General features: G+C 35.3%; 1 protein-coding gene across 1 annotated transcript in view; it reads left to right on the top strand.

The window, feature by feature from the left end:
• The window catches only part of Tbc1d32 (TBC1 domain family member 32), a 131,694-nt gene extending 128,367 nt beyond the window's left edge, over positions 1-3,327 (top strand). The window contains exon 33 of the mRNA XM_042669395.1: positions 1,411-3,327. Within this exon, the coding sequence (XP_042525329.1) occupies positions 1,411-1,530 (120 nt within the window). The 3' untranslated portion in view covers positions 1,531-3,327. The remainder of the gene's footprint in view (positions 1-1,410) is intronic.
• Positions 3,328-13,595: the final 10,268 nt, after the last annotated feature.

Genomic DNA, 13,595 nt, shown 5'->3' with positions numbered 1-13,595 from the left:
GATCCATTTGGAGTTGATTCTGGTGCAGGGTGATATATAAGGATCTAGCTTTAGTTTTCTACATGTAGTTAACCAGTTTTGCCAGCACCATTTACTGAAGAGGCTGTCTGTCTTCCATTCTATTGTTTTAGCTCCCTTATCGAAGATTAGATGGCTATAGGTCTGTAGGTTCATTTCTGGGTTTGCCTCAGTTCTTAAGATACGAGGAGAAGGCCTCTTGTCTGGTTTACCTTTGTGTTTTAAGTGAATAAATAGAATCCTTATATAAAATAATAAAATGCGTATATAGTGGAAAAGTGGGAAATGAATAAAACAGCTTGCTTTAAAATTAAAAGTGGATTTTAGATCTTTATATTGGAAGTCATTACCCCTAGCTTAAACAGGATGTTTTCATGCTATGTATAAACATTATTTAGTTTCTTTATCTTTCCATCTACAAGTCATGTCGATTTTAAGTAATACATGACAAAGTAAGAGTAAAGTTATCCGACACTATTTGCAAACTGTGAGTGATTACTCAGAAGTGTTAAGGACAGAGGTTTTTTAGCATCATCCACTCTTACTAAGAATCATGTGGTATTTCCTAGCCACATTAAACTGGTATCTTCCCTCCAGCGCAGTATCTGGTACATGACACAAATTACATCTTGTACTTTTGAATTGCTGTTATTTTAAGATAGCAACCTTTGCCTTTATAAACTGAGGAAAGGTGTGAATTGTCCAAATGTTTATAATCTCAGAGACTCTGAATATAATTATATTAGATCACAGACTACTATGACCTTGCAGACTTGGTTTAAACCTTCAAGATAGACATTGCATTAGATAGTGTGTGGACATACTAAAAGTAGTTGTTAAAATTCCCCTAAAGTCCATAAAATCTTAAGTGGATGATCCTGTCATTGTTTTTGAGTGCCTCATTTGGGACTTGAACCATTAAGTTTCAAATTAATATTGACATACATCAACCTAGTGGTATGGATCACAGTCTTAAAGAGGTCTATGACAATGGCTGTAGACTACTCCTGAAGTATTATAACATCCTTTCCTAAATAAGTGTTAAGTTCTTTACTGATGACAAATTTCACCAGCAAAGCTTATATCTAAAATACTGGAAAGATTTTATTGTTTAAGAGTTTGAGCAGGGAGGTGGGAAGGATTGTTAGCTGTAATGAATTTTTGCTTTTGTAGGTAGGCAACCTTTTTTCAGGAGGACCTAAATCATTCTAGGCATATATCAACAAGTACAGCCCACTAATAACAAAACACTCCCCCTCCCCTCCTGCCACACCCTGTGTCCCAGGACCTGAAGCTGAAAATAAATGATAACATATGCTACTTAACAACTAGTAGCTTGGAATTATGGGTCTTTTCCCAAATGAATGAGCTTCTCTCTGGCTTTCTTGACAGGAAGAAGCACTGCCCGGGTTTCGAGTGAGCGATTATTTTGAATACATGGAAATTTTGGAACAAAACTACAGACCAGTGCTTTGGAGAGACATGCGCAACATCAGGGTGCAGAACACATAGATCTCAGGCTCCCCAGCATCTTGAGGTCGGACTCATTTAAAGGCAATGGGGACCTTGCTGTGTCCATCCATATCTGTAAGCACACCTGCTTTGTGAATACATGCATTTCACACCAATCCTGAGAAGCTTTGAATATAATTGTATGTTCAAGTCAATACTAGCTCAGCTGGTGACACAAAGTGAATTTAGTTTTGTAAGTTTTGTTATATGACATCTTAGATCCAAGTATAAGTTACAGTTCTTATTTATGTTTAAGAGTTAGTCACAGCATATATCATTTTCTTTACTAGATCATTAAAAGTATTTTTTCAGATGCATTTGGGAAGATTTAGTGTTTTAAATAATCATCTGTCTAGTCACAAAGATTTCATGAGATTAGGAAAACATGTTTTTCCTCCGATTTTTTACATCTCTGCCTATAAAAGAAAAACAACAATGCCACAATGGCTTATTTTGCCTGTGGAAGAACCTATGATACTTTTCCCAGCAAGTTGGGAGGTCGTTGTTGTCCTCAGACATAGTTGTGTTTCTAGGAGAAGGTTTGATACCTGTGCCAGTTTATGATCTTCCATTTGAAATGTGGTCTTTATATGGTTTATTTAAAAGATGGTTCCTTTCATACTCTGGAGCATTCTGTGTTATTTGTTGTGCATTTTCTTAGTGATAGATCTGATTTGTACTTAACTTGAAAACATTAACAAGAATAGATTTCTAAATTATTTTTAAATGTCTTAGTACCTTATTTAAATAGATGTCGCTGTGCTGGTAAGATTAATATAGTAAGGATCCCCATCCTTATATGAAGTTCTCACATCTACTGTGTGAAAAATAATACCCAAATACATTAAATTATTAATTTTTCAGAATCCTTTATATTTAATTTCACCACACTGGTCATCTTGTATTCTCTGCTCATATGAAAACACAATTCAACCAGTAAAGGCATTTAAAAAGCCACCCTATGTTCTTTTTCCTTTTCCACCAAAACTGGGTCATCTACAAAATTACTTTTCCTTTTAGCATGTGAAACAACTGGTCTGTATAGTTTAAATTTGTGACATTTAGGCTTTTGAACACCAACCCTCCTAAATCAGCATTTATACTGGAAATGTCGCCAATAGCTTTTCAGTAATGGTTTTCCTAAAGGGCATTATAAAGTCCAGAAAAGTAAATTGAGCAAGTTAATTTGACATATGGCATACTTTAGCCTCTGCTGGTTGAGTCAGGAGAGTCCTGGATGACCCAGTCTCTTTATTGGCTTCTCTGATATTTGAGCTTTCCCCACCACTAGAATTGACCATGTGTTTTACCAAGTAATGCAAGCTTCAGCTTCCCATCTTGCACTTTTCTCCTGCTTCTTTCTATTTTTCTGCCTCAACACTACCTCCTTTGCAATTTCTGGTTCTTTTCCTCCTTTTTAGAATCTAATCTATTCTGCATCACCAGATTCTTTTCACTTGCAGAGTAAAAATGGCAATGCTTCTCATATGCCCTTAGATTCTGCCTTTGCCTCCTATGAAATACTTGAGAAGGATAATCTATGACTGATAAAATATTGGTTTCCAAGTAACAAAAGAGATTGAGAGAAGAGCACTGACTATATTGAAGTAGGGAATATTTTTCTGTTATAATTGTAGAGATGGTTATTATATTTTTAAACTCACTTGGAAATGTATGCTTCAGTGGGGGTAAATTATAATGTAAGTTTTACCTTAATAAAGCTAATTTTTATCAGAAAGGGCAAATGCTAGAAAGAACATTGGACCACTTTGTCATAATTAAAGAATTTCAACACTAGACTGATGTTGGCTGTTGGCTTTATCATGTTGAGGAATGTTGTCAGAGTTGTTTCAGAAATGGTTTCACACTGGAAAATTATTCTCTTAAACACTTCATGTTAAAAATGATCAAATGATATTTTCCCTTTATTTACTGTCTTCATATATTGGTATGTATTGATTTTTTGTGTATGTAGATCTGGAACTATTAGGTTGTTCTAATACTTGAACTCATTTACATTTTCATAAGAGTAACGTTGTATTTTGTAAAATTTTTATACTAGTTATAAGATGGTAGAAAATAAAACTTACATACAGTATAAGCTTGAACTCAGGGCCTCATGCTCTTGCTTGTTTTTTTCACTCAAGGCTGGTACTCCTTCATGTCCTGCTCATGGACTTTTTTCCTTGTCTGGCAAAAACCCAGATCTCAGTCTCCTGTGTAGTTAAGTATAAGCTTTGAATGCCTGACTACATTGATTTTGAATGTTAAACCAACCTTGCATTCTTTTTGTTGTTGTTGTTGTTTTGTTTTGTTTTTGGGGGGTGGTCCAGTCATGGGGCCTGAACTCTGGGCCTGGGCGCTGTCCCTCAGCTCTTCAGCTCAAGGCTAGCGCTCTACCACTTGAGCCACAGCGCCACTTCTGGCTTTTTTCTTTTTGTTTATGTGGTACTGAGGAATCGAACCCAGGGCCTTTGGCATGCAAGGCATGCGCTCTACCACTGAGCCACCTTCCCAGCCCACAACCTTGCATTCTTGAGAATAACTCTAATTGATAATTATTCTTTATAGTTTTTTATGCTGTCAGTTTTGATTTCTTACGATTTTTTTTTGCATGAGGAATATTTGTATGTTACTTTTTCTAGGTTTGATAGTAGGATTATATAGCATGTATAATGATTTGGAGAATGTTGCATCATGTATTTTCTGTAAGAGTTTGAAAATGAACATATTATCATTTCTCAAATATTTAAGAATTCTCTAGTGCAAGTTAGAATTTCTTTTGTATTAAAAGCAATAGAAAATTTGACTGTGGCATGCAGCTTTTAGGCTGTGTGACCTCACCTGGAAATCGAATCATGATTTGGAAATCATATTACAACTTTTTGAAATACAACATGTGTGCATTTGTGTGCTCATCTTGATGTAACAGGAAAGCAGAAGACCGGAACACATGATGATTCGCGATCTCTCCTAACATAATACCACTGAATGTTCTCAAATTTACCCTTGCTAAACTGAACCTAAATGTCCTACTGTTCAATATGCTAGTTGATACATGGCTCAGCAAGCCTGCTGGTCAGATTTGGCTCACTACTTTTTTTTTTTTTTGGCAAGTAAGGTTTCATTGGAACATAGTACCCACTTGTTTACATATTTTCTGAGGTTGCTTTTAATGCTACAATTGCAGGCTTGCATAATGTATCAGAGACGATATGGCTCACAAAGCCTAAAATATTTACATCTGGAAGTGTTTGTCAACATCTGGCTCTGAATACTAATTATATGTATGAATTCACCTCAGCCATAATAACCTCTCCAGAGACTCTGGGGACTGTAAAAGACATTCAATACAAAACTGTTATGTCATCAGTGATGAGGCTATGACTTACAGAATGAATTTGGCAATAAATACAAAGGCAATAGATACAAGGCAATAAATTTTTTAAAAAGATGTATTATACTACGTAGGTGGAGAGCTTGTGAACCAGACTGCCTGAATTTGAATCACACCTCTGCCATCAGCAAGTTATTTATACCATTCATGCCTTATTTTTCCTGTTAAAAAAAATAAGTACAACATTATTATCTACTTTATAAGATTATGATAACAACTTGGTATAGCTCATTATTCATTATAGTTATTAAATACTTATGCATTCTAAGTATACTTACCATTATAAGTACTTGCATGTAGCTTGATATTGGTAACAAGACTTGGAACTCAGTTCTTTTGACAAGTTCGGTCCTCTTTCAACTATATTACTTGTTCATTCACTTAGGCACTCATTACACCTTCATCAAATTTCAACTCTGGATCTGGAACTACTAGGTGTGTTTCTAATACTTGAACTAATATAGATTTTCCTAAGAGTAACAGACTGTATTTTGTAAAATTTTTATACTAGTTATATGATGGTAGAAAATAAAACATATACAGCATGTGGCTAGAAAAAAATATATATATATGTAACTCATATTTCTTTCCTAGTTTGAAAAACTAATTTTTATGCTCTAGATTTAGTAAGCTGGACCAGATAAATGTATAATGAATTACCAATGTATTTTATGTTCTCTAGTGATAAGTGAAACAAATGTTTTCTCTTTATGTGACATAAAATTTTAGCAACACACTTGTAGCATAAATTGACTTACCTCCTTTTTTTTGCAGAATATAAAGGGGAAAAGTTATTAAGTAGGTGCCAATGTGTTTGCTTCTCTGATGAGTTTAAACAGAGTTAGGGGAGTTAACCTCATATTATCCCTGAATTTTCAGCACTAGCAATTTTAGCTTTTCAGATCAGCTAACTTCTTTGGCATGTTTCCCACCTTATATATATTGCTCTTGGCCATAGGCCACCATGAAATACTAAGCACTGTGGAAATAATTGGACTGTCATGTTTGCTAATAGAGTGCATTTGAGATACATTGGGGGAGACAGTTATTAAAATGTTGGCTGCCAATGTCTGATCATCTACTCCAGATTTAAACATTGATTTATCATCAGAACAAATATAAGATGTTCCTTGTTGAATAACACATACATTAGCCTTTTCCTAAAAAGTCAAAGTTTAGTTTTCAAGCATCTTTCAAATATGAGCTTTTTTTTTTTACAATCTCAAATATAGGTAAATATAGTAACATTGTAAATAGTCAGATACTGTAAATTTAATTTTTTTGGTCAAATTGTCTACCTCACTGCCTAAGTTTTTCATCTTCCTCAGAGTAAATTCCTCAAATTAATATTCTGAAGTAGACATCATGATGGTGGATTAAGGATTACCTATGTAACAATATTTATATTCACACATAGGTATATATATGTGTATATATAGGTGAATATGTATGTGAATATATATGTGAATACATATATATGTATGTATCCAGATATGATTAAACAGAAGAGGCTCCTCCTTCCTCTGCTTTTAATGGGTCAAAGGGTACATTCCAATTAGGTAATAGGATTTCAAGAAGCAATAAGATAAGTAAACTAGGGCATTCATCCTGGCTTTTGACAGGATCACTGAGTCAGCCATGATCTTCAGATCTCAGACTCTGGCTTAGCTAGGATTACAGCTGTGAATTATGGCTGTCCAGCAATACTATCACATTTTATTTTCCTTTTGTTTTTTTTTTCCTGAATAATTTTGTACATGGCTAGAAAACCATGTTTTTAATTTACAATGGTTTGTGTTAGATTTCCTATTGAGTATACACCTAGTAGGTTAGGCATTGTGTTTTAGGATAAATTCAACCTAAATTTCATTGATTGATTTTTCCTTTAGCAAAATAGGGTGAGCATGATAGATGTTCTTTGGCTAGCAAATACCTCTATGTACTTTTGAGGTAAACAGATAGGTTAGTACTATTAGGGTGTTAACCTATCAGTAAACACAAAGTTGATAACAGTTATGTGTTTTGAATATCTCCTGTAATAAAATTTCATTTTGGCCCTTAAAATTATTTGTATTCTGAAAGACCTTCCTATATCTTTAAATGTAATGTTTACTGGCAAATTAGTAGAAATAAAGGTAACCTCTTTATTGTGCAAGTGATGAGTAGAAGTGAAAATGCATGTGAGCACACCTACACACAGTCAGAGACAATATGGTTCCTGATTTATGAGCTGGGTAGAGAGTAATGTATGAAGATCGATAAGGTCATATTGAGCAGGAGTCGATGCAGCGTGCTTAGTGTAGAGTCCCATGGCTCCTAGGTCAAAAACAGTGGAATTTTTTCTATCAGTGTCACTTCAGAAGTGTCTAATATTTAAAAAGGCTTAACTGATTTTGTTGCCACTAATTTATCCTCAAATCTTATATCTGTATTCAGAAAGGTCTTGCTGACATCTCAGGTAGAGCTCAGTGGTAGCATGCTTGACTTGTATGCCCAACACCCTGGGTTTGCAAGGAAAAGGAGAAAACTAAACTTGGATCCACAGAGATCACCATTCATATTCCTCTGAATTAGAACAAAAGTACATATAGACTCCAGACCATGCTTGCTCTTAATCTGAAGACCTTTACATTATTTAGGCTGTAATCTCATCTTGGAGAGAAACTTAGACCAGGGCTCAGAGAACTCAGAGATGCTCACTAGGATTTCAGAGAGACCAATTCTCTCAAAAGAATAAGTAAAATAGAACAGAGACAGAGAGAGGGAGGGAAGGAGGCAACTAGTACTAAGTACACTGTGTGTACCTTAATTTATCAACACAGAAGAGGCAGTATAATTTTAACTAAAATTATCACATATACTCTTTCTCAATGAGTATATACACTGTTTTCAGTGTATATACTTGCATGACATTTTATCTTTACAACTCCAGAATATAATTAGGCATTTTAACATTCATATATATGTATATACCCCATACATTGACATTTACTTTTTATATTTAGACAAAATTATGTTCCTGTTATATAAATAATTTAAACTCTATTTTTATGCATATAGGTAGGGCTCAATATTTAAATATATAAGCATGCTACACATAAAATTACACATATTTATCTTCCAATTATAGCATTCTAACAATGAAATTTTAATCTGCCAATAGTATTTTAAACGTCTGCACTGCTAAGACATTAAATAAATGAGGATTTCAATCTTTAAGGAGTTAACATATTTTAGAGCAATAAAAAATGTCATGAAGTATAAGGCACTACAGTTTATAGACTAAGAGTAGTATGTTTGTCTAGAATCCTAAAGGCACAAGTTCATATTTACAAATCTTTAGAAGTCTCAAGGGCAATTGATGGCTGACAATACAAGACAAGGTCAAGGATAAGTTCAGCAGTGGAGTGTTTGCCTAGTTTGCTTGGAACCTTGGGTTAATCTTCAATACTCAAAAGGTAGGGGCAGTTGATAAAAGAAGATTCCAAGGAAGGAGACATTGTATAAAGTCTTGGACTTGAAAGTCTTGAGAGCAACAGGATTTCAACAGATTGGTCAAAAAGGTTATGAAAAAAGCAGTAAGTTGGGAGCATGGAGGATGGAATTGGACTGTTCAGATTTTCTGCTTTGGTTATAATTGCTGAACATATTTCAGAAAAATAGCAGGACTGGTAATGCATCTTGAAATTTAAAAGAAGTATTCCCAAATAGTCTAGTAACTAAATTAGACCTCCTTTCGTTTAAAATTCTTTCAAATTTAGACTTTCTTTCATTTAAACTTCTTTCAACACTTTCTGGATGATTTTGTATTCTTTTTCCCTAACAAATATTAAATGGACACAAAATGCTATGCTTGAAAACATTTTTTTTCAAATCAACATTTTTTAAAAACCATATACTTCATAATATTTGCCAATAATACATGTTTCTAGAACATTTTAAACTATGGTCTGTGCTAACAGACATGCTTCAAAATGACTCCACAGAGGATTAAAAAAAAAAAAAATCTCCCCTTAAATAGTGTTTGAAACGCAATTCTATAAAAGATTGATTGTGAAGAGGTTTGTATTTTGAAGAAGAGGTGAAGAAAAACCATCAGTGACTCTAGAATAAAAATCTATTAAAGAGAGTTAGAATGAGCACTGTTAAATTTCTCTAATGAAGTAATTATTTCAAGCTGTGTTTCTTAAGGAATATTTAGTAATTAAGTTTATGAGTCCTTAATGAGAGCAGAGCTGAAATAAAGGGTTGCACAGAATTCTCTTAACTGTTATAAAACAGCCATGGAGAGCAGATGAAAGGCTGCAACCTTGAAAGGCCCTCATTCTTATTAGTTTTATGTTGGCAGAGGGTGGAGACCATAGGTTTAAAGCTGCTGTAAAAAACTACATTGCTGCCTCAAAAGCTGTGAACAGAGTTGTCGAGTGGAGGATTTGTCATGGGTATAACCAGCATCCCATTCAAATGCACCCTCTCTTCATTTGCCATGAGATCCCCTTAGAGAACCAGAGCATTTCATCCCTTCTGGTCTCCTTCCAATACTCTCCTCGATTTCACAGACTAGAGCTTTATCTAACATTCCTCTGCTTTCACATTTAATTGCATTGTGCAGTGTGATAATAAACAAGAGGGTAGACTGTCCACAGTGTTTCTAGCCCTTTCATCTCAACCTGCATGAGCTCTTAGAGACTTCAGGTGACACCCCCCCCCCCATTTCTCACATTCCATTGACATTTTAAAAATTAACTTAAACTTGCAGTTGCATAGAAGGCAGGGAGGTTCACAAGAAGAACTCGCCACGCTCCCTGAGCAAATAGGGATAACCTTCTAAAAAGAATGTGGCTAAAAGAGCTTCAGAGTTTTAAAAAAAATCCTATTGTTTAATGTTGACTGAAATCAGTGACACAGAGAGAATTTTCTCTGCTGCTATGGGAGAAGCCATGACTCCCAGAGATTGAGTGGAAACAGGGATGGTAGTAACGATAGAGAAGATCATGGCGTGCAATTCCTCCAGCCAGGGAAGAACAGGAGCAGCAGTGGCTGCATCCTGGAGACTTGACACGGTGTGAACCTTAAAGAGGTGGTTCCTGAAAATGTTATTATTTTCATTTTGACTTTAGTAGTCGCATGTGAGGTGTTGGAGGTGTTGGAAGCCTCTGTGCATGGGTGTGGAGCTAAGCATTTCTAGTATGGCAGTGTTATCGATTCTCCTCATTGCTTGTGTGCAGTTGAAATCATCTTTTGGCTTTTATTCGCTTCTTTTTCCATAATTATAGATTCAGCTTGTGCACTTGAGGTATATATGAACAGGGTAGGTAGCCTGACTCTGACTTGCTCTATACTTCTTAGGTCTCAACCAGAAGCAGCAGTCTTTCCTAAGTTTAACATTCTGGTTCAGAACCTCCTCAGTCTTGATTTTCACTACTGTTCTCTCACCTGTCTTCCATATCTGATGACTATCCCAGAAACAGCTTTGTCTTTGGCTCCATCATTCTCTGTCACATTCAAGATGTGACTGGAAACTTGATTTACCTGTGAAAACAGCTCTCCTTCCCCTCTGGCTTAACTTGGTTATGATCTCTGTCTGGTTAATATTCTCACCTGACAAGACTCAAGGCTGTTACAATTTTAAACACTTTTATGTATTTGCTATTGTTTGGAATGGGCTTTGGAACAAAAGATGGTATGTATACTGGAAGTTATCTTTTATAGATCCAAGAGTAGGGGCTGGAGTGAAGGTACACAGATCATTTGTCACTGTTTGTGTTTGAGGACAAAGTTTTGCTTTGTAGTACAGATTGGCCTCAAATGTGATCTTTCTGCTTCAGTCTCTAAAGTGCTGGGATTGTAGGCTTGTAATGCCAAGTCTATGTGGCAGGCCAAGCTAAATGATTGTGGCTATTCATATTTTTTTTATTTTAAGTAAGATTTTCACATAGTATTTCAAAGGAAAATGGAATGGGTTAAGGAAAATGGAAAAAAAAAAGATATTAACCGTTACCAAAATCTGTTGAACTATTCGCTTTTATTTTTTTTGTAGGACATATGATATTTCATATTGTTTTAATGTATTACTCTCCTCAGATAAAATGTTGCTACTGTTGCTATTTAATAGTATGTATTTTTAAATATCTGCACATATAATTATTTTAACCTGTTTTGACAGGATTTTCTTTGACATAATTCCTGACAATTACACAGACTCATTTATTTGTATAATTATAGAAAAGTCTTTCTCCTTTTTTCAGTAAAGAGGGAATCAAGAAATAAGGTAAAAATGAAAGTAGAAAGCTGGATGCTGGTGACTCGTGCCTGTAATCCTAGTTACTCAGGAGGTTGAGATCTAAGGGTTGGCATTCAAAGCCAGCCTGGGCAGAAAAGACAGTGAGACTCTTATTTTCAATTAACCACCTAAAAATCAGAACTGGAGCTGTGGCTCAAAGTGTAGAGTTCTAGCTTTGAGCAAAAGAGCTCAGGGACAGTGCCCAGGTCCTGAGTTCGAGCCCCACAACTGACAAAAAAAATGAAAGAGAGAGAGGGGGAGTGAAGGGAAGGGAAGAGAAAGAAAGAAAGAGAGAAAGAGAGAAAGAAAGAAAGAGAAAGAAAGAAAGAAAGAAAGAAAGAAAGAAAGAAAGAAAGAAAGAAAGAAAGAAAGAAAGAAAGAAAGAAAGAAAGAAAAGGAAAGAAAGGAAGAAAGAGGAAATAAGCTAAAGAGTGAGCTTGAAAAAGTGAGAACTGGGGACATTATCAAATGTCTTCGTACCCAATCAGAACCTGAACCCCACCATAACTTCCCCTTATAAATGTGGAGGCCTACTATACTCACAATAGCTGTTTGAAGAAAGAATGGAAAAGTCAAAACTATTGAGTTGTTCTAGCATTGTAAATCTGTACAAGGGCCTAAAGCTATTGCAGTGTTCCCTCCCCACCCCCATAGTGGCACAGAGCACTCTTCCTCTGGGCAGTCGCTGCTTGAAATAATTACTGACATTAATGATGCAAGCTCCTGAACTTATTAGGTTTAAGTTTACACTCTCATCCATCACGGTGAGATGCTCTCCCTCTTCTCTATTACCAAAAGTTTCCTTAAATGTTTTATGACATTTAACTGACCTCATTTTTTTTCAATCTGATTTCAAATTTATGGACCACCTGCCTTCTGAGTGCTGGGATTATAGGAATGTACAATGGTACCCAACTAACAGTATTTATGTAACTAATAAAACTACCAAATAAAAATATTACCTTTCTGAATTTCTATGTATTTTTATGTACATGAAGTTATTTTTAACCAAACTCAAGATGTTAATAAGCTCTACACCACACATGATCTTATTATCTTAAGTATTGTAGGCAGATGTAACAAATTGTTAACACTTAATAAAGGTCTTAGCTTGCTTAAAATATCTCTTATCCTTCCTCAAGGGTAGACATTTACATAATTGCCTGTCCAGATACAAATAAATCGTAATTCATTGAATTCAGACTCAGGAAATATAGCTCAGGAGAACTGCATGAATTTGGTTATTTTAATGGTTGTAGAGCGCCTCACACTAGGTAGGCAAGTGTTTTACAACTGAGGGCACATTTCCTAGCTCTTTTTCCTTTAATTTTTTCAGATGAGGTCTTGCACTTTTTGTGAAGGGTAAAACTCAGACTGCAACCTCTTACCTGTATTTCCTTTGTAGTGAGGATTACAGGCCTGAGTCACCATTGCTGGATCTCCTTTTCCCTTTTATAATTAATGTGTATTAGTTATATAAAATAATAGGTTTCATTACAACCTTTTCAACAAGTGTATAATGTGCTTACGTTATATTCATCATCCTATTACTCTGTTTCCCTCCTCTCCTTCCACTGGTTTTCTTCCAAAGAATCCCTTTTCTATTTTCATTTTTAAAAAAGGTATATTTTTATTTTTTATTTAAGTACTTGTACAAAGGAGGTGCCATAAAACAACACAGTTTAGGAATATAATGCATTTCCATCAGTATCAACCCTTCCACATTCTCACCTGCCTTTGACTCACCCCTTTCTTTTTCTTAATTTTGTGGTATATACAATAGATTCTTTAAATTCTTCTTCTTTTTTTTTTTGCTTGGTCATGGGGCTTGTACTCTGGGCTTGGGCACTGTCCCTCAGCTTTTCAGCTTCAGGTTAGCGCTCTAGACAATAAATTCTTGACTGCATTCTTTTCCTTTCTCCCTTTCGTTCTACATCTCACGCCTTGGCTCCACCCCAACCCTCTTGCACGTACCCATTTAGTTTCATATTATTCTTTGTAATCTAGATTCCACATATGTGAGAAGACATCCTTGACTACTGTGAAGATCATCATGATAAATATGAGCATTATAAGTATTTCTGTTGTAGGCTGATTTTGATTCTTTGGGGTATATTTTTGAGTTCTTTATATACTATTGATACTATTCCCTATTGGATGAATGTGAGAGACAGAGATCTTGTTTTAATCCTCTAGATGTGGACATCAGGTTTCCCCAAGACAATTGTTTAAGAGGCTTCCTTTTGTTCTTCAATATATTTTCTTAGCACCTTTGTTCAGATAGCTGTAGCAATGTGGGTTTGTTTCTTGGTTCTCTGTTCTGTTCCATTGGTCAACATGTCTGTTTCTGTGCAGACCATGTTGCTCTTGTTACTCAGTCTTTAT

This window comes from Dipodomys spectabilis, unplaced genomic scaffold (assembly GCF_019054845.1).
Source record: "Dipodomys spectabilis isolate Male_0828 unplaced genomic scaffold, ASM1905484v1 ptg000001l, whole genome shotgun sequence".
NCBI classification, from domain to species: Eukaryota; Metazoa; Chordata; class Mammalia; order Rodentia; family Heteromyidae; genus Dipodomys; species Dipodomys spectabilis.
The sequence above is the reverse complement of the archived record's forward strand: the minus strand, read 5'-3'. Positions and strand labels throughout refer to the sequence as shown.